Below are 27,614 nucleotides of genomic sequence, written 5' to 3'. Positions count from 1 at the left end.
TTCCTCCCCCAATGCTCCACTTCTGCACCCCAGGGTGCAGGGAACCGGACGCCAGGGGCAGTGCAGAGGACCTTGCAAACCCGACACCCACCCGCACCCAGGGAAATCCACAGGCCCAGCCGCAGCCTGGGGCAGAGGGCCAGAAGGACAAGACGCCCATCCTGCACGGCCCTTGAAAACACCTTGCCATGACCCGCCCAGCGGCCAACCCCACCGACGACCCCTGACAGACACTTCCGGCAGCCTCCACCGGGCTCCCGCTGGGCGGTCCTGACCGGCTTGCCTCCCGGGTCCGATGGCCCTGGTGGGCACGGAGCCCACCCATATTTCTCCACTCACAGAGCCAAAGGGGGGGCAAAGGGGGGGGGGCGCGCAAAGTGTTGGAGGAAGAGCTAACAGGCCGCCCTCCGGGCACCGAGAGGGTCAGTCCGGGCGTGCCCTAGGGCGCCCCTCTTTACCTCTGTATCCCCACCCTCCGTCCGGTAACGCGGGTGCCCGAGCCCCACCCGACTGGCCTGCCCGGCCGCCCGGCTCGATCGAGGTCGCTGCACCTGCCGCCCTGCGCCTGCCTTCCCGGGGCTCAGCTGGGAGCGCCTTCCCCGCGGCAGGTGGGCGTGGGGGGCGGGGCGCGCGCGTGGGCGCGACGGGGGGCAGAGCAGAGGCGCGCGGGAGGGGGCGGGCGGAGCCGGTGAATGAGACGGGGCGGGAGGAACAGGTGGGGGCGCGCGGCGCGGGAGGGACCGAGCGGGCGAGCGGTGGCAGGCGCGGGGCCGGGGCAGCCCCGGAGCGCCGACGGTCCGGGGCGGGGCGTCTGGCCGGGGGGCGGGGCGCGCCTTCCCCGGGGACCGGCCCTCGGCCGCCACCCCCTCCGGCCCCGCCCCCCGCGGCCGGGCGGGGCGGGCAGCGGTCCCCCGCGGCGGGGCTGGCGGCAGCGGCCGCCCGCACTGCGCCCAGGCGCCCGCCCTCGCTGCAGCTCCGGGTGCCGCCGCCCGGCCGGCCCCCCGCGGGCGCTGCCTGGCCATGGCCGCGGCCTCCTCCCCGCCCAGGCCCGACAAGAAGCGCTGGGGCTGCGGCCGCCTGCCGGGCTCCCGGCGGGGCAGCACGGGCCTGGCCAAGAAGTGTCCCTTCTCGTTAGAGCTGGCGGAGGGCGGCCCGGGGGGCGGCGCGCTCTACGCACCCATCGCGCCGCCGGGCGCCCCGGGGCCCGCGCCCCTCGCGTCCCCGGCCGCCGCCGACCTTGCCCCGCGGCCGCCCGTGAGCCTCGACCCGCGCGTCTCCATCTACAGCGCGCGCCGCCCGCTCCTCGCGCGCACCCACATCCAGGGCCGCGTCTACAACTTCCTCGAGCGCCCCACCGGCTGGAAGTGCTTCGTGTACCACTTCGCAGTGTGAGTAGCGCCGCGGGCCTCGGCCGGCGGGCACCGGGGCTCCCCGCGGGCTGCCGAGGGGCGTGCGGGTCCCCCTGTCTCCTGCCACCTGCTGCCGCAGGGACGGTGCCAGCTGCGTGCGACCCAGAGCGGCCGGGAGGGCAGGGAGGGCTTCATGGGGAAAACGGCGACTCTGAGAAGCCCGTCCCTTGGACTTCAGGGACGTGTGGGTCTGACCCTGTGGGGTGGGAAGCTTCCTGCTGGCTCTGCCCAGGCGTGTGGGGGGAGGTGGCCCGAGCCCAGCAGTTGGCTCCGTGCCTCCCTGGAAGGACGGTCCAGGTGTTAATCCTTCTGGGAAAGACCTCGGGCCGGGGCGCTTGCCCTTGGGTGCCGAGGAGAGAATTCCTCCGGGTCGCTGGGACCCAAGATGCCGGCAGCGTCTCAGACCCTCCCAGTTCAAGGCAGTCCACGTGTGGTGGTGGTGGGGGGGGGGTCTCCCGGCCAGGGGTGCAGGGCTGCCTCCCAGGGTGACAGGCAGCGGGGTGTCCCTGAGGGGTCCCCCTGGCCGCGGGGAGGGCCCAAACCGCCTTCAGAGATGCGAGCTGGTGAAGCAGCCTGGAGGAGGAGGGGAGGGGAGGGGCGGGGCGGGGCGGGAATGTTCCCCGGGGTTCCAGCCCTCAATCAGAGGAGGCCGGGCACCGGGGAACGCAGGGCCCTACAGGCGGCACCTGGCCCTGCTGTGAGCCAGGTGCTTCTGATTCGCGCTGTGGCGTGCCTGTGTGGGGCAGGGCCCTCCTTTCTCGGGGGTGGGGGTACAAGGAAGTTCCCTCCTCGGGGCCACCCTCCTCGCTGCCCGCCTGGTCCTACTTCCTGGCTGTTCAGCCGGCCGCTGCTTGGTATGGTGCCAGCCTCGGGCCCGTGAGCCTTCACGGGGGCTGGGGGGGGGGCTCTGCCGGGGGGCACGTGGGTTAGCCTCCCTCTAGTGACAGGTGCTCGTCTCAGCAGCCTTGGCTGGCCTGTGGCCGGGAGAGACCTGGTTGGGGGGGGGGCGGGCGTCAGGGCCCTTCATTCTCCCGCCGAGAGACCCTCGGGCCCCAGGGGTGCAGCGGGAACTGGGCTCCGGCTGGCTTGGAGCATCGGGTGGGGAAGGTGAGGCGGGGTGGGGGTGGGGCGGCCTCAGCTTCGCACTCCGGCTCCTCTGTGAGTGCAGGTGGTACCTGGGCTGCTGCCGACCCCACCGAGGGTCTTGTCGGCTGACCAGTCTCCGGGACGGTGTCCCCAGAGGCATGGGAGCCTCTTCCCCACCCCGCCCCCACCTGCCAAAGAGTCAGAGGGTGCCCGAACCGTGTCGGTGGCCCGTCTGTGGGAGAGAGCGGGTGGCCCTGCCCGTGGTTGCAGCAGTGGCTTGTTTGGGGCTTAGGGAACGGTCGTGTGCCTCCGCCCCGAGGGACCCCGCGAGTCAGACACCGGCTGTGGGTGCCACGGTTCCCACGGGCTGCCTGTCTCCTGGCCCTGACCTGAGGCGCCCAGGGGTGGGGCGGACCCCACAGCCAGGCCCCGGAGAAAACCCTGCCCCGCAGCCTCTCCGTCCCGGAGCCCCACGTGCCAGCTCCCAGCAAAGGCGGGGAGGCACGCCCGGGGGTCTTCCCGGTGGCGTGGCAGCGGCTCCGTGCCCCTGGAGCGCCGCCAGGACTAGGGGCCTCCGGAAGACCCCCGATGCGCATCCTGGGGATGCAGGCCTGGGGGCGCGCGTCCCCCGGGCTCCCTGGCCGTGCCGTGTGGAGGAAGAGGGCTCGCCGCGCCCCAGAGGAAGTCTCTGCTTACACTTGTGTTTTCTTCCTGATTCTGATTGTTTAGCCCTCGGAAGTGTGCTCAGCACAGCGCCTTTGCCCGGCCTCTCCGGGAGCTGGCGGGCAGGGGTGGCTGCTGGGGACGGTGGCTGAGTGGCTTCCCCACGGGGCGGGCCAGGAAGGGATGCTCCTGGAGTGGCTGTGTGACCTTGGGTCAGTCATTTCCTGCTCTGGGCCCTGCCCTGGAGGAGGTATGCCGTGGCCCTGCGAGGGGGGGGGGGTGGACCCCCGCTGCGGCTCCCCACCCCGCGTGGGCCAGGGCTGGAGGTGACCCTGGCCGGGCAGGGCGTGTGGCTTGTCTGGGGCCTGGGAAGCTTGCCTCCGTCACCCCCGGTGTCTCCAGGAGGTCAGCAGGCCCTGGTCACTCTCCGAATTGGCCAGTGACTTGAGGGGACCTGGCCTTCGAGCTGGGATTGCAGCAGGGGCCTGGGGCTGGGTGGCCTGAGCCCAGACAGAGCCCCGTGAGAGGGGGCCACGGCGTCCGCTCCGGCCCCGGTGTGGCTGGAAGGAGTGGCCGAGATGGCGGCAGAGAAAGCCCTGGCCTTGCTGGGCTAGCTCGTGCAAGGGCAGGACAACGCCACGGCGGCCGGGCTCGGTTTCCTGGCCTCGAGGGCCGGGGCCCCGGGCGGGCGGCTGTGGGAGCCACTGTCCCGGCGGTTCCCGCGAGCCTGGGCACACTCTTCCGGGGGCAGCTGGGGAAATTAGCCAGGATATCCTGTCCCCCCGCCCCTCCCTTTTCGGGGAACCCCTGCTCCGGCCAGCCCCGAGGAGAGCGGCCTTTCCTGTGTGCCCCCGGCCTTCCCTGGGCCGCTGGGGTCAGGGAGCAGGACTCTGTCCACTTGGGCTTCCTGCCCTCTGGCCCCCCGGCCTTCCGAGGCCCTTTGTACCCCCACCGTGTGGTGGTTCCCAGTCTGCCGAAGGCGCGGGGGTCCCGGTCTCCCCGCTGATGGGCCACAGTGGAGCCGGCTGGGCAGGGGAGAGGTTCCCCTAGCCACCCTACCCTGGGTGCTGGGCCGGGCCCCCACCTCCCTCTGTAGACCCCCAGGGGTCCGTGTCCTTCCCCTGAGTGGTGAGCCTCCGGGAACCCCGCCTCCCCTCTTCCCCCCTCTTCCCTCCTCCTTCGTCCTCTCCCCTCTCCCCTCCAGCTCTCGGGGAGCTGCAGCGTGATGTGTGCTGACTCTTGTCCCTTCCCGCCTCCTACCCTCCCACCACGGTGGCTCCCCGGTGCCGGCCAGGTCCGCAGCGCCCCCCACAGGCAGCATCGACTCCGGCTGCCCTGACGTTGAGAGCAGGTGGGGCTGAGAGGTTTGAGGGAGGGCCTCAGGGCGCGTGGAGGGGGTCCTGGCTCTCAGACTCCGCGGGGCGCTCCTGTCGCCGTCCCCCTGCCACCCTGCCTTTCCTGGGCTCCCAAGGAGGCTTTGGCAACACCTCACGGCGAGTGTGTGTTAATCATTGACGTGCTGGAAGTCGGCCCGGCGGTTTCTTGGGCTGCGTGGGGGGCGGGGTACCGAGGACAGCTGTCAGGTCTCTTCCCACCGCCCCTTTGAGCCTCCCCGACGCGTTCCTCTGCCCCAGTGCTTGGTGAAGCTGGGAATTCCTTTTAGTGCCTTTCCCCGTGTCTCCTTCTCTGGGGCCCGGTCCTCTGGTCGTGGCCCGGCTTAGTTGGGGATCCCAGGCCACGAGCCCGAGATGGGGGGCAGGCGGGGAGGCCTTCCTCGAGGCCACGAGGAAGGTGGGAGGAGAAGAGGGACGGTCCAGGGGTGGATGAATTTGGAGCCCGGGCCAGAAGGACCTCCGAGCACATGCCAAGGTCCGGGGGTCCGGAGGCCATGGGGTGCGGGATGCAGGGAGCGTGGCCAGGGGGCGGGGATGGGGCCTCACGTCTGAGCACGTCCGTGGCTGGGCAGCCTTGCCAGGTTCCTTCGCTCTCTGTGCGTCCCCTCCTCTGTGGCGGCCTCGATGGGCTGCTGGCACCACCTGGGAGCATTGCTCAGACGAGAGAGAATGTTCTCCTGGGCCTGGCCCCGAGTCGGTGGCTCCCTGTGGGCTCTGCCTGTCCCTCTGCGGGTGCCGGGGTGCTCTAGGAGGGACCCCTTTGCACTCGCTGTCCCCACACACTGGACCTTAACATGCAACAGGGTGTCACAGGGGCTGGGCGAGGGCTGGGGGGCTGTCCTGGGGAGGATGGACATGAGACGTCTCAGGGCTGCTGGGTGCCCGTGGGATAACCTGCCTGTGACTGGGGCGGTGAGGGGGGGGACACCGGGGTCCCGGGGCCTGGCTGTGTGTGGTAGGAGTGCTGGCATGGGCACACGGGTGCTCCCGTTTGGGTTGAAAGGTTACATCACCGCCCTGAACCCCGAGACTGGCAAATGTGGCTGTATTTAGAGAGAGGGCCTCTAAAGAGGTGGTTAAGGTGACACGGGGTCACCGGGGTGGGTCCTGATCCCGTGTGACCGGGGTCCTTGTAAGAAGAGGGGATCGGGACCCAGACACGCACGGAGGGACCACCCCGTGAGGACACAGGGAGAGGACGGCCGTTCGCACACAAGGAGAGAGGCCTCGGGGGGACCCGGCCCTGCCCACGCCTGGACCTCGGGCTCCGGCCTCCAGGACCAGGGGACGGGACAGTGACTGTCTGTGGTTTAAGCTGCCCCGTCCGTGGTGCTCTGTCGCGGCCACCGCAGGAAACTCCCGTGCCTCCCTGCCCGGCAGGGCTGCGCTGCCCGTGGTCAGGGTGACTGGGGCCCAGGACCTGGCAGGTCCCTGCTGTGTGCCGTCCAGGAAACGGGAGCAGCTGCAGAGCAAGGAACCGGTCACGTGGAGCTAAGCAGCTGAGGGCCTGGAGGGTCGCGTCCACCAGGGATCGGGGTCCAGCCGGGCACCTGGTGTGCTGCTTCTCGGGGACTCGAGTGCCCGGAATCTCCCTCCTGCTGCAAGAGCCGGTTCCCAGGTTCACTGCTCTGGTGCTGGGCCTCTTTGCTGGCACGCACGGGGGGCGGCCAGGCCCTCGTGCCCCGGGGAAGCCGCCGAAGGCAGGTGTGGTCCGGCAGGCGTGGGGCCCGAGGGTCCTGGTTCACCAGCTCCCTGGTGACAGGCCGTGCTGCCCTGGGAGCACGTTCTGGATAGCGAGGCGCGGACGCGCGGGTCCTGTGCCGGGGTGGCCGCTCGGGGAAGCCCCCTGGCCCTTCTCAGACCCACGTTCGGAACCAGCTTTTGGCTGGCGTGGCATGGCGTGGCGTGGCGTGTGGCTCGAGAGCCTGTGCTCTGGCAGGGGTGACGTGGCCGGGACGAGCTCACGTCTGGCTGCTGGGAAGCAGGAGACGGTATCCGAGGACAGCTGTCTGCGAGGACCCGGGGGGGCATCACGTGGGCCCTGAGGTGACGCCACACAGAAGCTCCTGGAAGCTCCTGTGCCCCCGGCCGCTGTGGCTGGAGGAGAAGTGAGAATTTCCGCACGCATTGAGCTCAGACCCCACGGATCTGGAGGGTCAGCTGGGTCTGGGCTCCCTCTCTGCGGGGAAACCACTGAGTGTGGAGGAGGCCCCGGGTCCCCAGGGCACCTCGGGCGACCGTCCACACCTCCTCCACCAGCGAGGGCCACCACTTTCCGTCCCGAGGCCTCCCCAGGGGCTGTGAGCAAGCCCGGATGCCATGAGGGCAGGGTGGTCCTGGCTGGCAGCAGGTGTGGGGGCTCGGTGACCACCGGGGACACTACGTGACCCGAGCCCCAGGAGCCATCTTTACGCGAGACCTTCCAACCTGTGAGAGGACCCGCCCTCTGCGCTGGTTGTCCTTTGCCGTGGAGCCCGGGAAACGCGGGCCCTTCTCTGAGCCTGTGTGGGCACCCGCTGTGGTGACCGTGCTGGGGCACAGGGGCCTGGCTCCCCCCCCTGCCCCCTGCCCCCATGGGAGTGGAGGCGATGAGTGGTGCTGGGTACAAACCCTGGGGCTCAGAGAGGGCAGGTGATGTGCCCAAGGCCACACAGCCAGGCGTGCCCAGGGCTGTTTGGCTGGAAAGCCCGCAGCGCCTCCTGCGATCTGGGCCGGAGCCCGGGCAGCCCTGCGGAGGCCCCGTGGGGCAGTGGGGAGTGTGGTGTTGACCCGTTCGTTCGTCAGGGACGGAGAGGGGCAGTGGCCCCGGGCAGGTGGGAGCCAGGCCCAGCCTGGAGGTGCCACTGGCCGGTGAGCTGACCGTCAGCGCGTCCTAGGTCTGCCCACCCTGGGTCGGGGGGTGGTGACTGGCCTTCAGAGGCCTCTGCCTTGGAGCTCTGCCTCCCAGAGCCGCAGGCCGCTCCTCCCCGCGGAGCCGACGGCCTTTCTGCCACCTCTACCGCCGAGCTGGGACCCTGGTGGCTCAGCAGCTCTCGGGTGTTAGAAGATCTGAGTGGGTGATGCTGATGGGGTGGGGGGGGCTGCCCGGGTCCTCCCCCTCCTGGCACCCCGCAGGGCAGGCGCTCACGACAGGGTCACCTGGCATCCGGCCTCAGCAGCCGGGGCCCCGAGAGGCCTGGGCCGAGGCGCTAGGCCTGTTGCCCAGCAGCTCCGAGCCCACAGACAGGCCGGGCCTGATGATATCCGTCTGTGGGTATTTTTATCCAGCGGCATTCCTGAGCTTGGGAAAGCGGTGTGCCCGAGAGCCCTGCAGGCCCCGGGGTGTGTGGGAGGCCGTGGGGGGTGCTTTTCAGAGCACTTACCTCAGGGACTTCTCTGTGCCCGGCAGCCCTGGCTGGGGGTGGGCTCGGAGCGGGAGGCCGAGGGCCGGAGCGGCTGGGGGCGACGGCCCAGGGCCACGCAGCGCCTGACGGCGGGTGAGGCCCCGGTGTCTGACCCCTCCCTGCCGCCACCCGCCCTGATCTGCGGAGCCGGCCCGGCCCGGGGCAGGACTCTCTGAACGGGCCCCCTGATCTGCGTGCCCGTCCACCCCGCCTGGGTCGGAGGGCCTGCCCCTGCCCACCCGGGACTCTGGACCTGCCTTTACTGTTCAGCCACTTGCAGATGGGGAAACTGAGGACTGGCCCCTTGGCTCACGCAGCCCCTGGAAGCCTATTCCACGTCCGCCTGGAAGTGTGTGGCACGTGAACGTCCTCGATCAGGGCGAAGCCCCTTTCCCGGCATCGTGCCCGGTGCGCGCCCAGGGGCACCCGTACGCCCTCTGGCCCTCACCCCCAGGCTGTAGAGGCTCCCACTCCACAAAGCAGCTGGCGGCCGCCTCTTAGATGCTCCCAACAGTGGCTCCCTTGCCTCTTCCCGCTGGATTTGCCGCCAAGTGCCACGCGGAGGTCTACAGGGAGACTGAACACAGCAACTACGGCCAGGCCGGCCGGACAGGAGCCCTCCCTGCAGCCCCGGAGACGGCCGGCCACACCGGGACCCCCACCCCACCCAGTCCCGCGGGGGGCTGCGCCTTTACCTGCAGGAGGAACCCCGACCCAGGGGGACAGGCCCCCGCCTCCCAGAAGTGTCCCGCATGGCAGGGGGTGCAGCAGGGGGCCCCTGGGGGAGCCCAGGAGAGCTTCAGGGGGTGCCCGGGGAACCACGCGCCTTGAACGTGTGATGTGGATAGGTCTTGTGGTGACTTTCTGCTCCATGACGTCTCCAGTGGGTCGCTTGTAAAAGTCACATCTGCGTTCTTGGCTAGGACGGCTCGACAGGTCATAAACCGTAGAGCTCGGGTAGTTAGGACGGTGTGGTACCGGCACGTGGACAGGCGGATGGACAGTGGAACAGAATGGAAAATCCGCGTATGGACTCAACCGCGTGTGAACGCATGGCCGGAAATCTAGTCGGCGCGACGGGCCAGTGGGGGAAGCACGCGGTGCGGGGGAGGGGAGGGCCCCGAGGAAGAGGGCCAGGCTGGACCGCGGGTCACGCCGCGGCAGGTGGATTCCGCGTGGGCCGAAGGCAGCCCGGGGCTCCTGTGCGGCTCTAGCACGTTAAGACGAAGGGCGCATGTGTGAGAAAAAACCCTTCTGCGACACCAGCACCGTAAGAACAGGACAAAACCTGGAGAGAGGTTGCGTCTTATCACGGAGGCTCGATCTCTCTGGTAGGGAGGGAGGGAACTCCTGCAAACAAGCAAAACCCCACTGACCCCGCGGAAGGTGAGCGAGAGGTGAGCACAGCTCAAGGGGTCCTAAGAGAGAAGGTACGAGCCCACTGGGGGTCGGGGTGGCACGGACACCGCCAGGTCCCATTGGACAGGCAGGAACCCGCCAGCCTGCGTAGACAGCCTCGCTGGCGGCTGGTGAGGCAGACAGCACTCGTCTGGCAGGACAGCCTGCCGGACGGTAGGCTCTGTGGGGCGGGGGGTGTGCGTGCGTGTCCTCCCTGCCCCAGCAACCCCGAGTCCTGGAGTCTATCTCAAAAATGTTGGCCACAAAAACCCCCAACACGACCCAACAGGAAAATCTGCGCGCGCGAGGCTGTCTGTTGAAGAGCTCCTCAGAACAGCAAAAAAGGACGGAACTTCCGGTGGCCGTGGTGGGGACCGGCCGGGTCTGCCCTGTGCAGGGCCTCGTGCAGGTGTGGGAAAGGGACCTGTGATCCCCGCACACTCTCAGGGAGTGATTGCCAAGGGTAAAAGTCTAACAAGCCACTGGGCACCTAGTAGAGGGAGAGTCACAGGCGCCCGCGTGCTTGCTTTACGTTAGAAAGGCGAAGGCAGCGGGACAACCCAAAGTCTCCACAAAGGCACCTCCGGGGAGCAGGAGGGGCCCACGGAACCCGCGCAGCTCTGTGGGTACTTTGTTGTGCAGACCTGGCCTGGAGACCACGTCGTCTCTGCGATTTTCAGTGTCCCCCCGCACACTTTGATGACCCTCACCTGATTAGTCCCAGGCCTTCGCACGGGGTCTGCGGGTGAAGCAAATGAGTAATTATGTCGGCGTCCTCGAGAGCTGAGACTCCTGGCAGGAGGAAAATTCCAACGTAAGTTGGTGAAGCGAAAACCCTCCCGCCCGCACCTGAAAGTGTCAGGTGTTCATGATGATTTTGTTGAAGAAAATGCTTTTCTGTTTGCTGGAAAAGGCCAGAAGGGAGGAGCGCCCCCTTAGCCGTGAGCACCCCCAGCCCGCAGAGCGTGGCCTCTCTGCACCATCTTCCCTGGACGATCCCAGCCATCTGGGCCTGGGGCAGGAGTGGTAGTGGCGGAGCCCACGCTGGAGCAGGACGGCCATCAGAGGCCACCAGGGCGCGTCACCAGGCCTCGGTGACAGCTTGAAGGTGTGCTCCCCGCTGGAGGCGTGGCAGGTGCGGGGGGGGGGGGGGACGCTGCGCGGACCGAGATGCACCAGGAGGACTTTGCACCCTGGTGCTCACCTGCCGGTCAGGGGCTAAGCCGGCAGGTCCCTGTGGAGACAGCTCGTCATCTTGTACCCTGACGAATGTGGCTCGGGGAAACCCAAGAGCCGGTGAGGTCCTGCCTCTTCGGGGTCCTGCCTGCGGCCTGAGCAGGTGGCCCGGGGGCTCGAGGCCGTGGGTCTGGCACCGAGCGTCGCGGCAGATCCAGACGTGTGCCCGCCCGTGACGCTTTCTCGCCAGTGTAGACGGGTGAGCGAGTAGGACGAAGCCTCTAGGTCCACATGCGAGCCGAGTGGAGGCACCAGGGCCCCAAGAGCACAATAAATGACACACGGGCGCCCCTGCAAAATCCCACCAGGGGGACCCTCTGCAGGCCAGATGCCCCATTCTGTCCACAGATAAGAGACCAAGAAATAAGAGGGAACGGGACCCTTCGGAGAGGATCGTGCAGGGACGGACCGTGACGCGTGACCTCACCCGGGCCCTGAGTAAACCCCGTCCCCTCCAGTGGAACGCATGCCTGTTCCCGCTGATGCTCCCAGCCCCCTGCTGTCCGGTCGTCGCTGCCTCCTGGTGCGCCGGCCCCGTCGGGAAGGTGTGGGGCTGTCGGGACCCTTTTGCGAGTGGCTCCCTCCCGTCCCTGGGCCAGGGGTCCCTGGGGTAGGAGGTCTGCGTCCACACACGGCTCCCAACTCCCTGCGGCCCCTCAGCTGTTTGCCGGGAGACCCAGGCTTCCTTGCTGTCCAGTGGCAGGGACTCGTGGCCTCTCATAGCTGCACCGTGGTGCCTGCTGCCGTGATGTCAGGGGCTCGCGCGGCAGGCCTGGGGCTGGGGACGGAGACGCACGTGACAAGGAGTCAGAGCAGGCCTCCTGGAGATGTGCGCTGGGGAGAGGGTGGTGGGAGACCCGGCGTGCTGGGGTGGGTGGGCTCTGGGGTCTGGGCAGGTGAGCTGGAGGCGTTGTTGGGGGCCGGGAACACAGGCGGAGTTGGCCGGGCTCACCTGAGGGCCACGGGAGGCCACGGCCACATGTGTGTCTCTAAAAGGCCACCTGCCCTCATGGCTGTCGAGCTGTCCAGCTTGGGCCCCGCCCCGGAACCCCAGACCCGTGTCCTGCCTGGCTCACGTATCACAATGTTGACAGGTCCCAGATGGCACACGGCGCCCTCCCCCCGCCCCCCATGCTGTCCCCACGACGCCCCGTCTGCCCCCTGGGTGTGCGGGTGCTGGACGGCAGACGTGTGTCCCCTCCGTACAGGCCGCAGCGTCTTTCTGCAGTGCTCGGGACTTTCTGTCTCAACAGGTTGCAGACTGTTTGGACGCGGAATTAGCCTGCGGTTCACGTTTAAGGCGATCCCCGAGGCTCTCACGCCCTGCAGCGCCGGGCGCGGTGGTCTCCCAGGGCGCCTCCCGGAGGGCGTCTCTGCACCTGGGACCGCGGGGGTGGGTGGGTGGGTGGTCTGCGGTGTGAGGGGGCGCGCACCATACCGCTGTTCGCTGTTCAGAGCGCAGATGTTCACAGGCTGGGAAGCACGTGGGAGATTCGAGGCCGGTCGCAAACGAGCGGGGGAAATGCTCAGATGTCCGCACCAGGGCTGAGTCGCTGTCCTTTTGTCCACGGTGTCCCCCGTGCTTAGAATGCGGGGGGGGGGGCAGGAGAGAGGCACGCGGCTGGTGTGCGAGCACGTGACAGTCTGATGTGCCGTGCAGTGTCCCTCACGGCGGCAGGCCGGCCCCCTGTTGCTCCAACCCGCCGGCCCCTGTCTGAGCTCTCAGCTCTGGGGCACAAGTGCTCACAACCCTCCTGATGTGAGAGCGCACCTGCCGTGGGGTAAGCCCGGGTGCGGGGCCCAGCAAGGAGCGGGGGCCGCTGAGGGATGGGAGGGTGAATCCAGGGACGGACAGACGGAGAGACGGCGGGCGGCTGGACAGATGGGCGGACGGGTGGGCAGACGGATGTACAAATGGACAGACAGGCGCGGGCGTCTGCTGTCCTGAGAGGGTCTGTAGGTGGATGTGGCCTTGGCCAGCCTTGTGCCCACTGTGCTTGGGGTAGATTGATGCCCCGTCGGCCGTCCTGGGCCACTTTAGCCACGGTCCGGGACGCGGAAGGTGGTAGAACGTCCTTGGTCCTGGGAGGACACGAGCTCCACGGCCCCTTCACGACCCCTGGGCCCGTGGCTGTCTTTGGGGACGTTGCTGTGGGAGCCACGGGAAGCCAGCTGGTGGCCCAGGTTCCAGATAAATGGGCGTGTGGGTGGGCAGCTGTCCCTGGGGCCACTGGCACCGTGCATGTGTGTGGGTGGTCGGTGGGGTCAGTGTTGGGCTGTGATCTCTGGTGCTGAGTCCTGACTTGCCTCCTCCTCCTGACTGGCCTCATTGTGAGCTGAGCACCTGCCATGGGGCTCCCTGCAAAGGCCTCAGTTTCTAGAACGTACTTCCTGCTTCCTCTTCCTCAGAGCAGAATCAGCTCTGATCGGGGAGGCCGCTGTCACAGCCCCATCAGGTCCCACGAAGGCCCCCTGTTACCAGCGGTGAGCCAGCGCTCACGCACGCGACCATCCGTGCCCTGGGTGTCGCGGGGCTTAGGACCCAGTGACCCCACCCGAGAACCACATGGCTCAGGGTGGCCCGAGGGCAAGGGGGCGAGTAGGGCCGGTGGGAGGGTGGCCCCTGCTTGTGGAGCGGCGGCTGCAGTGGTCAGAGGCGCCCAGAGGTGGAGGGGACACCGAGGCCTGCCCAGTGTGTCCAGCAGCCACGCAGCGTCTTTGCAATGAGGGTCCCGACCTGGTCTGAGCCTCTCCAGCTGCTGAGGAGGGGGCGGGGGCAGGAGAGCAGAGGGCAGGGGGCCTTGGGGGCAGGGGCGGGAGAGCAGAGGGCAGGGGGCCTTAGGAGATGTGGGGAGCGGGGCAGATTCCAGGAGGCCCCGGTTTGCAGGTGACCCCAGTGGGGAGTCCTGACATTGTCTGCTCTCGGCTCATCCCTGACCGGCTGTGTGCCCTTGGGTGACCAGTTGTCCTCCCTGTGTCCCTGGAGGGCCCATCATTCCTCACCGGGCAGGGGACGAAATGGGGGGCTCTGAAAAGCCCCTGCGGTCCCTGAAGGTGAGTCCCTGTGTTTCCCCCTGGATCGGGGCCCGCTCAAGGTCCTGGCGTGCAGCTCCCTGGAGACGCAGCACCTCCCGGGCAGCCCTGGAATGTTCTGGCTGCCCTTGGCATGAAGGGGGATGGGCAGGCTGGGGGCTCTGCAGGCTGGCTGGCCTTGTCCCCAGGGGTAGGCCCCGCCTCCCCGCTCTTATCAGGCCTCTGCCAGGCGCCCGGAGCATCCACAGGCCTTTCCAGCCTCTTCTGGGGCAGGGGTGGGGTGTGGGGTGGCAGTCTTTGTCCCCACTCCCCCACCCCATGCCCAGACAGCGCAGGCACTCGGAGCTCCGGGAGCGGCCAGCCGAGGTCTGAACCGGGTTTGAAAGACCCAAGGCTCCGAGCGGGGGCCTCCCTGCTTCCTGAGACCCCAGGACGTTGCCTGGGAGGGGTCCGTGGGTGCCTGGCTGCCACTCAGCGGCTGCAGGCGTCCTTCCCCACGGGCGGCCATGTGCCCAGGAATTGCTCGGCAGACCCGTCACAGGGAACACGGGAGCCGGCACCGAGGGGCCCTGTGTCCCGGGGCCTCCTTGCTGGGCACTAGAGTTGGTCTATTAAAGGCGGGCCCGGGACAACGGGCCCCGTCTCTGCAGCAGGATGGACCGGGTCTGGGTAGGGCAGGGGCAGGACACCTTGCGACAAGTAGAGCGTGGCCTGGGCTTGACCCACGCGGGAAGGCGGTGCTCTCTTGACGGCAGATGGCGGGCACGGCTGCGTGGGTGGATCGTGAGGGGTTCCTCGTGGCCGCGCTGGGCGTGGATCCTGGGTCCAGGTCTACTTTGAAAACATTGGTTGTTAGGATAGGCAGCGAGAAGGCCCCCGGAGTGTTTTCTGGCTCTCCCGGGTCAGGTTGAGCAAGATACGGGGCCAGGAGGGTGACCTGGGGCCGTGCACTGGTGGGCGCGGAGCGTCGCCTGCCGATTGGGCCCCAGACAGGCCTGGGTCCTGCCTTTGGGGAGCCCGGGGGGTTGGCAGTTGGATGGGGCGGGCCGGGCTGCTGCAGAGGGGGCCCCAACCTCTCTCGTGGGGTCGGAAGCCCACGGCCCGTGTTGGGGGCCCTGCTCAGCCCAGGTCTGGAGTGGGCTTCCTGCCGAGTGAAAGGACAGTCTGGCCGACCCCTCGCAGGTGGGCTCGACATGGAGGTTGGACACCCGTCTGGGCTGGGGGGGGGGGGGTTGTGCCCAGAGACGAAGGGAGCCGGCTCCGTGGCGGGGGGAGGGAAAGGGGGCCTGGATGGCAGGCTCATGGCCAGCGCTGTGGCCCTTCCCTATGGGACAGACCTGTGAGGCCCAGGGTTCGGGGTAGGACACCGTGATGGTGGGGGGGGTGGGGGTTGCCGTGTGTCCAGCCACAGGGCCCGAGACCGCCTGGCCGGTGGGGGTGGGCACCTGTCTCCTCTGCTGGCCATCAAAGCGGGTCACGGCCTGAGAGGGCACAGACACTACTCAGCGTCACACAGCTGGCGGGTGGCAGGCTGGCATCGGACCCCATCACGTGACTCTGTCCGGCGTCCCCCTGACTTGTTCTGCACAGCGTCTTACCCCACGCCAGCCCCTCGCTCTGGTCCTGCTCACGGCACGGGCGCTGGACAAGCGGTCCCCGGGGGGCCGTGGGCTGGGGCATGCTGGGTGTTGGGCCCCGACTGGAGTCCCTCCCCAGGCCGGGGGAGACCTCGCCCTCCCACCTGGATGTCCCCAGGGTAGCTCAGACTGAGCCAGGGACCCTCTTGGCGGGTGCCCAGCCTCTTCTTGGGGAGACTGGCCCAGCCTGCCAGGGGGGCGGGGCAGGACGGTGGGGACAGAGATGCAGGAGACCTGCTGGCTCAGCGATCTGCCTCCCAGTGCTGTGCTCCTCTGGGGAACTTCCCAGCCGGTGGCGTCTGAACTGGGGAGAGGCTTTGGGAGGGGGTGGCTGTGTGGGCAGAGACCAACACGCGCCCCTGATGCTTATCGTGTGGGTCGGGACAGCGTGCCATCGGGTCCGGAGCCTGGGTGGTCCCTGGAAGGACGGCACAGCCTAGCTCCTCACCAGCTGTGCCTCCCGGAAGCTGGGAAGGTCATCGTCGGCCTGGCATGCCATGGCAGGGGCTGAGCAGGTCTAGATCCAGATGGTTCCTGGTGGCACATGCCTGCCTTGTAACCTGACTCGTCCTTGGGGGAGCCGGTGACTGCCTCGGCTTGTCTCCCGGTGGGGAGGCGGGGAGGGCACCGACACCAGCCGTCTAGAGGTGCCCCAGGCCATCAGGGATGCATTTGACTTTTCCAGAGGTGTCTGCTCAGGCCAAATCACCTGCAAGCCTGGACAGTGACCTTCCTTGTTAAGGAGATGGAGGAGCGCTGTGGCCGTGCTGCCCCACACGGCGGCCTGGGGAACCCAGGCCAGGTTGGAGAAGGGGCCTCCTGCCGCCTGCTGGTGGGGAGCACCCTCCCTCCCGCCCCAGCGCCCCCTCTGTACCCCGTGGTTCCCTGGTGCCCTTCCCGCTTGCAGGAGGAGGGCTCACCAGGTGAGAGTCACGGAGGAGACGGAGGGCTGGGGTCTTCCTTCCCGGTCCTGGGGCTGCTGTCTGCCGAGGGCTGAAGGTCTGGCCAGTGTTGTCCGTGTGGTGGTTGGGGCCTCCCTGCTCGGCTCCACTTGTCCTGGAGTGGGAGTGACGATGGCGTCACGGACGCCTGCCTGGCCTCGGGGGTGCTGGCCTTGCCCGGGGAGATGGGGTCCCCAGGAGCCAGAAAGTCCTTTGGGGACCTTACTGCTGTCAGATGTCCCCTGTGGCTGGGCCGCAGGAATGCCGGTCAGGGTTGCCCGGGGCTCCTGCCAGGTGGGCGTAGGGAGAGAGGCTTCCTGCCCTCGGGGTGGGGGGCCCGGGGGGGCCCCAGCCCCGGCAGCCCTCTGGCCCGGGGCTTGCGTGACCTCGAGGCCTCAGCTGTCTTATCTGGAGACAGCGATCGCGATCGTTTTCGGTTTAGGGGGCAGGGCTCCCCCACCTCCGCACTGTTGACGTTTGCTCCGGACGGTCCTGGGGTTGGGGGCTGCTGTGGGCTGTGGTGTCAGCCCCCCTGTGGCCTCGGTGCCCACCACACGCCATTAGTCTCTGCCTCCGAGTTGTGGCAATAGAACCTTCTCCAAACGTTGCCCAATGTCCCCGGGAGGCAGAGCGTGGGGTTGAGAACCTGGGCTTGGGCAGTAAGTGGGGGGCGGGGGGGTGGGTGGGTGGTGATGGTGGAAGAGGTGAGCACCCTCAGGCCGCGAGAGCACCTGGCGGGGAGAAGCCCCAGCCTGGCCCCGGCTGCCCCTGTGGGTGGCCCTGCTGGGCACAGCGGCTACCGTCAGGGGGAAGGCTGTGGTCAGCTGGGAGGACGGGCCCAGGGCAGTCAGCTGAGCCGGCGGCCTGTTCCCCTGGCTCTCCGAGGCTGGTGGGGCTACTGCCTTCTGTGGGTGCCGCCACCCCAGGAGAGGCCCCTGGTGCTCCCGGGAGAAGAGGGAAGGGGCGAGATGCGGCCGTTTGGGAGCTCTCGGCCTGTGGGGACCGCTGACCAAAGGCTGAGTGGCCCCTGCACCGTGCCTAGCTCAGGACCCAGCGACATCCAGGTCAGACCCCCCGGTCTTACAGGGTTGATGCCCCCGGTCGTTGGCCCATTCTGAAGCCTCCAGGGGGTCCCAGCCCTGGGGTGGGACTTGGGTATGTGCCTGGAGCCGGCCCTGCCCGCCTGGGCCTTGGTCCTCCCAGCCCTGCCCCCCCCCGGGCCTTGGTCCTCCCAGCCCTGCCCCCCGGGGCCCCAGCCCCCTTCCTTGCTGGTGTTCTGTGTCTATGGTTTCGTGCCACGTGGGGCCCAACTCATCTGTCCACGCTGGGGGACGGGCCTGTGTCCGGGAGCGCCCAGCAGGCAGGGGGCCCCCGAGGACCCGTGCCGATACCCCGCGCATCCTGCCCCGGGCCCCACGGCCCGCCTGCGCCTTCTGCGCCCAGTCTGCCAGGCGGAGGCCAGGGGGCCTGCTGAGATTAGGCTCCGTGGTCTGCAAGGCTCAGGGGGCCGAGGGGCCCCGCCCACGTGTTCTGGACAGGTCACGGGGGGTGGGATCACCCTGTTCCCGCACTGTTCACTGCCCACCTGCCCGGGGACCTGCCCCGCCCCCAACCCCGGGGCCAGGGCCCGGTCGCGGTGCTGAGCGAGACCTAGTTGGGGCCCCGTGCGTATGCAGGGTGCTCAGGGGTACAGGAGCCCGAGGTGGGCTCTCACGGGAGGCTGGGCTTGAGTGGGACGCTTCAGATAGAGGCAGGAGGGGGGCCTCCTCAGGGGGCTGAGAGGCAGGCAGGGTCGGTCCGCGGGCCTGCGGAATGGGTATCCTGGGGGGTGGGGGTGGGGAGGCCCCTGCAGGGCCGGTGGGTTCGTCCCCCCATGGCTCCCGGGGGTGGGGCTGAGCTGTGGGTACCCCCGTGGCGCCCCAGTGCCCGGCAGGAGGTGGGTACCCTGGAGAGGTCAGCGCTGGCCCCGTGTCTGCTCTGCCTGTTCCCACCCCTCGGCCTGGGTCAGCAGGGCCAGGGTGCTCTCGCAGAGGATGTGGTGTGGCCACGAGGGTCAGCTGAGGAGCCACGGGAAGGCAGATACGGCCTCAGGAAGTGGCTCTTGGACACGGGGTCTGCGGAGCCATCGAGATGACATCGAGGCGTGGGGGGGCAGGGGAAGCCGGCCTCAGAACCGAGGGGGACAGAGTGATATGGGCAAATGGTCCCTTGCACTCGGCCTGGTAATAACCTTTCTTGTGCACGGACCCCTCCTTAGCAAGGCTTTCTTCAGAGCGGCTGGATGGGTGTGCGGGGGTGAGGCGTTGGGCCCATCTAACAGGCGTGGAGGGGTGAGGCATCGTGGTCCTGGAGTTGGACCACGTGGCAGGCATGCAGGGGCGAAGTGTCGTCCTGGGGTTGGGCCCGTCTGGCAGGTGCGCAGGGGCTCCCTGCCATGGTTGGGTTGGCGCGTCCCTGTGACTGACACGCTGAGCGTCTTTCCGGGTGTCGTTTGCCGGCCGCGTCTCTCCCGCGTCTCCCCTTTCCTCCGTCGGGAGCACGTGGGTGGTCTGTCTCCCGATGGCGAGCTTGGGTTGCGTTCTGGACGCGAGTCCTCCGTCACCGCCGTGCCGGGCAAAGACTGCACTTGGTGGGCCCGTCTCGTGCCCGGAGCCGTCTGGCGGGGGCGACAAGATTGAACTCTGGGTGAAGTCTGAGAAACCCCCGAGCAGCCTGAGGCCCAGATCTGCGCTTTCTTCCAGACCTTGGCGGTTTCGGCTGCGGCTTTAGGCCGGGGCCCGTGTGGACTCCGTTTCCGTGTCAGGCGTGAGCTGTGGCCTGAGGCTTCTTGTGAACGCGAGTCCCCGAATGTCTGTCCGCCCCTGCCCTCAGGGGCACGGCCCTCACAGCGACCGCAGCACCGGGGACAGGGTCCTGGAGCCCCTGGTGCGAACAAGCCTTGACTCCCTCCGCGCACCTGTGGGTCACTGGAGGGTCAGCAGACCCAGCAGAAGTCTCCGTGTCACTCTATACACCATGAGCCCCCAGGACTTGGAGGGCCCGGTGGCCCTGATGGTCCTGGCCCTGGGTTTTGACCATGGCAACACCGTGGCTGTGTGTGTGTGTGTGTGTGTGTGTGTGTGTGTCCCTCATCACACAGGGCAGCCTGTGCATCCCGGGGTTAGGCGCCTGCACGCAGAGAGGGAACATTGAGGGCTCTGGCCTGGGGCTCGGGGTGCTGGCCTCTGCCCCTGATGGAGGGGAGGCTGTCGTGCTGTGGGTTTTGGGTCCCTGTGATGTCAGTGTGTGGGTGGGGGTGGCCAGCTCAGGTTCCTGCCTGCCGCGTGTGCTTGGCCAGGTCGCTCGCCGGGCCCCTTCCCTGTCTGGGGTACCCAGGAGACCGGGCCTCTCCTGCCACGTCCCCCGCTTGTTCGAGGAGCGCATGTGATAGTGCTCTGTGTACCCTTTCCACACCGTCCTCAAGGGCATTGGGAGGACACCTGACATTCCCGGGGCCGCTGTGGGGCGACAGGACTCCCAGCTCTGGGCCAGGACTCGACCCTGGGCTCCTCTGACCCCACAGCCCCCCCCCCAACACCCCAGGGTACCCAGGTGGCCATGAAGAGAGGGCCTCTTGGTGAGGGGGTGGGTGTGGGCTGGGGCGGGGATGACTTTGGGGGAAGAGCTTCCTGCCCCTCCCCCCAGTCTTGGCCCCTGGTGGGGAGGACCTTCCACGCGGAGTGGGCACAGAGTCCCAGGCGTCTCAAGCCCCCCGTTTGCCCCAGGGGAGGCTCCCACCTGTGGGTTTGACTCCGGGATGTTCCGTGTGTGGCCGAGGGAGTGGCTGGTGTGGGCCAAGGAGAGCAGGCAACATGTTGGGGGCAGGCCAGGGCAATTCTGTTATTTTTCTCCAGTATTTGTATAGTAACCAACAAACGGGGACGGAAGTTGGGAGCCCGTGGCGTCCGGGACTCAGAGAGCGTTGGGGGCCTCATCAGGGAGGGAGCCTGGGTGGGGGTGGCGAGGTGTCCTGGCAAGGGCCCCGGGGACAGGGCTGGGGAGGGGTCTGTGCCGGGGGCCCCAAGAGGCAGGGCCGTTTCCCATCGGGTCTGGACTTGTGTCCCCAGTGGTGGCCAGGTGCCTGGCGTGGGACGGATGGTTGGTTGGGACGAGCCGGCGTGCGTGGCCTGGTGTCGCTCTGAACCCATCGAGAGCCTTCAGATTCCTGAGGCCCTGATGCCAGGGAGGGCCAGCTTGCCAAGATGCCCCTCGCCTGGCGGGCGTCACCCGAGAGCCCTCTGGCAGGGCAGGGTGACCTGCCCCCGGGAAGCCTGGGGACAGCAGCACCTTCGTGTCTCCTGGACTGGACGTCCTCCTGCCCCAAACCTGCCAGGAGGCACAGGGGGTGGGGTGGGCGGCCAAGGTCACAGGGCAGTGGCTGAACCCCGTGCTCTTGGCTTGGGCGTGGTAGGCACCGGCACCCCCTGATCGGGAGCCCCCAGCACCTTGTCTGTGGGACGCGCCCCACCCTGCGGCTGAGCAAAGGAGGCTCCCGGGGCCAGGTCCCAGAGCACCGCCAGAGGTCGGGGCGTCTGTTTGCCTGGTGGGGGTGCCCTCGGGGAGGCCGGGCAGCCAGGCTGAGGTCTCTGGACCTTCCGTGGTGCGACGGATGCGCCTGCTGGCGCCTCTGCCCCTGCCCTGACAAAAGGCGCCGGCCTCAGGTGTGGGGGGGGGGGGGCGGGGCGGCCGGAGACATGCTCCTGGGACGGAGGGGCTCGTCCCAGCCGGTGCTGGTGGCTCCTTGCAGCTGCTGGGGCTCAGGTTCACTACGAGGAAGGATGTGCTGGCGGGAGGCCCATCATGGCCCCGGTGGATCGTGCTCCATCGCGGCGGTGGTGGTCAGCCTGACCGCGCGTGGACCCCAGACGAGTGCCGGGCACTTATGTGGGCTCCCCACCCGGAGCCTCCCCACGGCCCCACACGAGCCTTGTCACAGACGCGGAAAGCCAGGCCCGGGCGCCCCGGCTGGCTGGCGAGGGGCAGAGCCAGATGGGAACCCGGGGTTGGACCTCAGAGGCGACCTCCACGTACGTGTGTGCTTCAGAGCGCGTTTATTGTGGTCACCCAAAATGGGCCATCCTGGCATACAGCTCAGTGTTCCGAATTCCCCAGCGTCTCCGTGGCCCGCACAGGAAACCCCTAACCCGGCAGCAGCGAGCCTTCTCCCTGGGGCCCCGGGCGGCCCCCGCGCGCTGTCTGTCCCTCTGGACTGGCCTGTTCCGGGCACTCGGCGTGAGTGGAACCGTGCAGGGCGCGGCCCCGGCTGCCTCCACTTACCATCGTGTTTCCAGCTTCAGCTGGCCGTGACAGGTGTCTGCAGGTCAGGGCTGTTCAAGCTGCGTGGTGTTCCGTTGTGAGGACGGGAGATGTTTTGTGGATGCGTCCTTCCGTCCGCGGGCGCTTGGGCTGCCTTGAGTACAGCCGCGCTGAACGCGCGAGTTTCTCTTTCTTTGGCGTCTACACCCGGGGGGGCGGGCTTGCCGGGTCACGTGGCTGCTGGGCCAAGCTGCCCGTCGGGCCCCGCCCACAGCAGGGCCCCGCCCACAGCTTCCACTTGCGGGGGCCGCCCCCAGCGGGTCTGGGTTTCGGGTGGCCTCGGCTCCCCCCAGCCTCCCCGCTGCCTGCCCTCCGACTCCCACGCTCAGGCCCCGGCTGGAGTCCCTTCTGCCGTCCCCTCCTCGCCCACCTGGACCCCATCGTGCTGGGCGCCCAGGCTCTCCCGGGACCCGTCCCCACCCTGCCTGGAGAGCCTACACTTCCATCCGTGAAACTGCTCGTGGGCCCCCCTGTTTGTGGTGCCCGTGGATGTCAGGCCCCCAGTGTCCACCTGTGATGAGGTGCAGCCCCGGAAGGCCGAGTCCAGGAGAGAATGTCTTCCAGACCTAGACCTGGGGAGGAGCCAGCCTCCTGGAAGACGGCAGGAGACCCCGCCCCCTCCGCCTCCCCTCCCCCAGTGGGGGAGAGCATCCCCCCCCTCGGGCCTCCCACAGCTGGGGGGCAGGGGCTCTGAACTTCAGAATCCCTCACCGGCAGCCCCACATCCTTCCTCCCCTCCCCTCCCCTCCCCTCCCCGCGGGGCTGGGTTCCCCTAGAGGTCCTCACAGGGCACAGGGTGCCCGTCCTTCCTGACTCAGCTCGTGCTCTCTACTGGTTCTCCCGCAGCATCACCTCTGCCCCAGACAGAGCACAACTGAACCTGCACCCCCTTCCCCAGCTCTGCGGCCCCCACCCCCCACCCCCACCTCAGACTGGCTTTTCTCCCCTGCCCCAAAGGGCCAGACATCTCTGTGCATGTAAACCGTGCTGAGAGCCGCTTCCTAAAGGCCTGCATTTTAGAATGGATTGAAAACAAACTCAAATATGTGCTGCCTATAAAAATATCACGGAGCTGGGAGTGGCGTCGTGGAAATAAAAGAACGGCTGAAGGTTTTCTTTTTTAAAAAAAATTTTTTTTAACGTTTATTTATTTTTGAGACAGAGAGAGACAGAGCATGAACGGGGGAGGGGCAGAGAGAGAGGGAGACACAGAATCGGAAGCAGGCTCCAGGCTCTGAGCTGTCAGCACAGAGCCCGACGCGGGGCTCGAACTCCCGGACCGTGAGATCGTGACCTGAGCTGAAGTCGGACGCTTAACCGACTGAGCCACCCAGGCGCCCCAAGGCTGAAGGTTTTCAAGTAACTGCACCAGGAGAGAACAGAGGCGCGGCCTGCATCTGGGACAGAGAGTTGGGGCAAAGAGGGTCATTTCCGTTGCTGGTATATGGTTCAATCATTGGACGCACGGGTTGTACCCTGTGAGCAAGAGAGCTGCCCTTTACGATGTTCCCGGGACAGCCACAAAAGCGGATTTTATGCCAAAGCCAAGATAGGTTCTGACTTGTAAACTTGTGTTCCAACGGATCGGAGAAACTTCTCGAGACGGTCGCTTATTTGGGAAAAGACATTAAGTCAGAGCCCAGCCAGTAGGAGGTGTCTCAGTAGATACGGAACAAGCCGGAAAGGCCACCGAGGGGCCCCGGGAGGTATGATGCGTGCAGGGTGAGGCGCGATCGGGACCCTCCACGAGGTGGCCCCGGTGACTGCGAGGCCGGTCACGGCACAGCCTCCGTTCTGTGTGCTTGAACGTTTCCGAGTGCGGGGTGGGGAGCACGAGAGAGAAGGCGCTTCTCTCCTGGGGAGCCTGTGGCCGGGCGACCTACGCCTCCAGGTCCTTCCCCGTCCAGGACGACACCGTGGCCACCAAGCAGCCACCCACCCGCTTCCACTCGGAGCACAGTGCTGACCTCCAGGCCTGGCGAGGACCCCCAAAGAGGCGACTACAGACCGGCCCTGGGCGCAGGCGGAGGTGGAGAATTTGGCTTAAAACAACAGCACGCTAAATCCCGAAGTGCGGTAGGAGAGGCCATCACACAACGTGCGGGCGATGCGTGGAGCTCAGGGGAGAAGGCCGGGAAGGTTGGCTGCCTGTGGTCGGTCATCGGTGGGGACCCCACCCTGGTGGGCAAAGCCAGAGCAACGGGAGGGCTCGGTACCCGGCCTCAAAGCGTCTCCCTCGGTGGTGACGAGCAGAAGGTTCGTCCTTGCGGGATGAAATGTGCTGGTGCCACCGTGCCCAACTGATCAAAGTTAACATCCCCAGGAGGGGCCAGACCGACCACAGGAGCCCCCAAGTGGACGTCCTCAGCCAGCCGAGTTCTTGCCAAAGACCCAGAACCTGAACCTGATCGTGAGGACACATCAGGTGGACCGGGGTGAAGGGCGCTCTGCGCAGTAGCTGGCCTGAACTCTTTGCAAATGTCAAGGTCAAGAAACCGTAGGGAGAAGCTACAGAAGCGTTCGGATTACAGGAGTGTGAGTTACGACAGGATGGGGCCCGGCCGCGGGGCGCTGGCCCACGGGGCTGAGCGGTGGCGTGTGTGTGGCCTGTTCCCGATTCTCACGCCGGTCCTGTGGTTACCGACCGGAATGTCCTTGTTCCTGAGATACGGGCAAGGAAGTATTTGGCAGAAAGCAGACCTACCCCCAGATGCTTCCGGAAAACCTGACGGAGGGAAGGAGGAGGCGGGGGAGAGGGAGGGCGCAGGGCAGGAAAAGGGGCGTCGTGAGCGCTGGGGAATCTGGGCCAAGGGTATTTGGGGGTTTCTCATGCCATTCTATCCTGTAAGTTTGCGATTAAACCGTATAAGTAAAGAGTTACCAGAAATTGCCACGACCACCCTGGGTTTCTCTACTGACCACGGGCGTGGGCGGCTTACTCTTCCGAAATGTGCTGATAGGACATGTTGAGTCACTGGTGCCCGTCGAAAGCACGTGATCATTTCAGTAGCTGCTGGAAAGCTTCTGGTTATCTCCTCAAAAACATAAGGACGCGTTTTTTTTTAGAGGATCACCTTTTCTGATCATAAAACTCAGACACGTTGAACGTAGACCATTCGGAAACTTGAACGAAGTAATTACAATTGCTTATTGAACCCTCACCCGGCGACGCCTGCTGTGGACTCCCTCCCAGTCCTTCCCCAGCTCGGTGGGTGTGCGTGCGTGTGTGTGTGTGCCCACATGCGCTCCTGGGGTGCACGAAAGAGTGCGTGCCCGTGGTGCGTCCGTGGTGAGCGGAAGGGCCCCGGCCAGCTCGCCCCCTGAGCTGTGTGGCCGTGGGCTGTTTGCTGTTTGTGCCTCAGTTTCTTCCTCCACGAAATGGGGACGAGGCAGGCCCTTGCCCTACGCGGCTGCTGGAGGCGAGGCAGCCCCTTTGGAACACACTCCGATTCGCGGCAGCTCAGAGGAGGCCCTCGGCACCTGTCACCACGTGTATCTGCACGTGCGTATTTACGTAAATACCTGATAAAATGGGGACGATGCGAAACCACTCGTTGCTGATCTTGCATCACTTGACTCGGGGCAAGTGTTTCCCACGTTCTTTTTTCACACGTGACGTTTCAAGGCTGCCTAGCGGTTCTGCTGGGGGACCCAACAGAACGGATCCTGCCTCCGGTCCCCCCGTTGACAGCCGGCTGATTTCCCACTTTACTCTTCTAAGATTCTGATGCACATCCTTGTACGTTCATTTTTGCCCGGAACCTGGATTATTTCCTCGCAGGAGATTCCCCGGCGGGATCAAAGGGTTCCCACGTTTTTATGGCTCTGACACCTTCCTCCAAACTGCCTTCCGGGAAGCTTTTCCTAATTTAGCCTCCCTCCCTGAGGCTGGACGGCCCTGGCGTTTTTTTCTACCCTCTCTAAAGCTGGGTATTATCGTAAAAGCACTTTGCCCTTTTGATGAGGCAAAAATAGCGTGTTGTTGTTTGTAGCGGGGGGAGCACTTTCATGTGGATCGTATGTTAGTGGTTGAGTCAGCCGCCCGCGGTGCACCTGTGATGCACGGGGCTGACTTCCAGGTTCCGGGAGGACTGAGTTAGTGAGACGGGATCGCTGTCCTCCAGGACATGACGCCCCAGAGAGTAGACAGGGGCTCGGGCAAACAACAAGGGCATGAGGTGGCAAGAGCTTGAGAAGACGTGAAGCGGGGAACGGGGAAGAGAGCACGGTGGCTCTGGTGCCCTTTCCTGGGGGTGGTCCAGGGCAGCCCCTCAGACTGGGTGGTGGTTGAGCAGAGACCCGAGGAAGCGGGCCGTGCCCACTGGTGAAGGAGGAGGGTGCGGCCAGAGGAGACGGCGTGTGCAAAGGCCCTGTGGTACAGTGTGCTTGGCGCACGTGAGGAGCAGCAAGGCTTGGGGGCCGGAGGGGGGCCGGGTCACGAGGGTGGGCCCGGGCTGTGACTCTGGGAGCACTGGGGACACCACGGGGCCTGAGTGACGGGTGCTGAGATCTGTCCTCTCAACTTTTGTACTTTCTGGTTTCGGCCTTTTGTTTGGAGATAAGCGCAGATTTTTCAGAAAAGCTTCCCAATGGTACAGAGCGCCCCGTAGGCTCCTGCCTCAGCCTCCCCTGGTGGGAACACCCTCGTGAGCCAGACACGTGGACGAAAAACAGGCCACTGACGCTGGTGTGTTCCTGCCAACAAGGCTACAGGCCGTGTTCGAATCCCGTGGGGTTTTCCCGCTCATGTCCTTTTTCTGCTCCGAGATCCCCACGCTGCATTCAGGGGTCTCCCGCGGCCCCTGGCGGCTCCCCTGGCGTCCCCTGGTTTTGTGACCTGCGCGTTTTTGATAAGCACCAGTCAGCTGTTCTGGGGTCGGTCCCTCCATCTGGTTTGTCTGATGCGTGTGGTGATTGGACCGAGGTTGTGCCTTTTGGCGAGAGCAGCCGGGAACACCGCTGGGCCCTGAGCGGCGCCTCGTGCCAAGGGTATGTGACACGGGTACGTCTTATTCCTGGAGACTTTGACCTTGATCGCTGGGGTAGACGTGTGTCCTTCAGGCTTCTGTGCCGGAAACTCCTATTCTTCCCTTCTGTCGTTAACGAATATTTCGAGGAAGACGCTCGGAGACGTGGCAGGTAGCTCTTTCCTCCCCAAACTCTGCCCTCCGAGTCCAGCGTCTGTCAGCAGCTCTGGTGAGCGTGGCTCCTTCCGTGGCATCTGTCTGACGGGGATTTCCTATCCCTGCTCTCCCCTCCCTGCTTAGTGACTGGAATTTGTCCCTAGGGCGAGCGTCTCTTCTCCTCCGCTCATTTGTTTGGAGGTTTGTTTATATCCGTGTGGCCTCGTGGACATTGATTTGATTTATGGGTGATCGTCCAATACGATCACTACTGACTTCGTGGCTCGACTCGTCCAGCGCTGGGCACCGGGAGCCCCTTCGGGTCAGCTTCTGAGCCTTCCAGCACGCCCCGTCTCGGTGGAGCACTGGGTGTCCCTGTGCCCACCCCCCCCCCCCGCCCCCGGGCACGCTCCAGGCTTCTCTTGCCTTGTCCCTTGTCTGGTCCATCCACGTTGTGGCAGGTGTCACGGTGTCCCTCCTTGTCAGGGCTGAGTGACAGTCCTGTGTGTGGACGGGCCACGTCCATCCATTTGTCTGTCGGTGGACGCAGGTGGCCTCCGTGTTTGACTGTTACGAATCCTGCTGCTGGGATCATGAACGCACAATTACCTCTTCGAGACCCTACTTTTAATTCTTTTGGGGACGTACCCCGAAGTGGGGTGGCTGGATCAATGGTGACTCTGTTTGTAATTTTTTTGAGGGATCGTCATACTACCTTCCACAGCGGCCGCGCCCCGTCCCCTTCCCACCATCAGAGCACGAGGGTTGGTTTCCCCGCAGTCTTATCGACACCTGGTCTCTCTCGTCTTCTGATGATGGCCCTTGTGACAGGCGAGAGGCGACGTCTCCTCGTGGTTCGGATGTGTATTTCCCGATGGTCAGTGATGTTGAGTGCCCCCTGTTGGCCATCTGCTGTCTTCTTTGGAAAAATGTCTGTGTGGGTCCTTGGCTCATTT

At 66.4% G+C, this 27,614-nt stretch overlaps 1 protein-coding gene across 8 annotated transcripts in view; it reads left to right on the top strand.

Moving 5' to 3' along the window:
• Positions 1-960: 960 nt before the first annotated feature.
• Positions 961-27,614, top strand: part of KCNQ1 (potassium voltage-gated channel subfamily Q member 1) — a 322,108-nt gene continuing 295,454 nt past the window's right edge. For 3 of the 8 annotated variants that reach the window (XM_047070497.1, XM_047070498.1, XM_047070499.1), the window contains exon 1: positions 966-1,388. In XM_047070497.1, the coding sequence (XP_046926453.1) occupies positions 1,021-1,388 (368 nt within the window). In that variant the 5' untranslated portion in view covers positions 966-1,020. Of the gene's footprint in view, positions 1,389-27,614 lie in introns of all 8 variants that reach the window. The other 5 variants (XM_047070501.1, XM_047070502.1, XM_047070500.1 and 2 more) reach the window with 5 other exon arrangements.

This window comes from Lynx rufus, unplaced genomic scaffold (assembly GCF_022079265.1).
Source record: "Lynx rufus isolate CCGP_SWC_20201006 ecotype Redwood Valley unplaced genomic scaffold, mLynRuf1.p SCAF_9, whole genome shotgun sequence".
NCBI classification, from domain to species: domain Eukaryota; kingdom Metazoa; phylum Chordata; class Mammalia; order Carnivora; family Felidae; genus Lynx; species Lynx rufus.
Note: the sequence above shows the minus strand (reverse complement) of the source record. Positions and strands in the feature narration are given on the sequence as shown.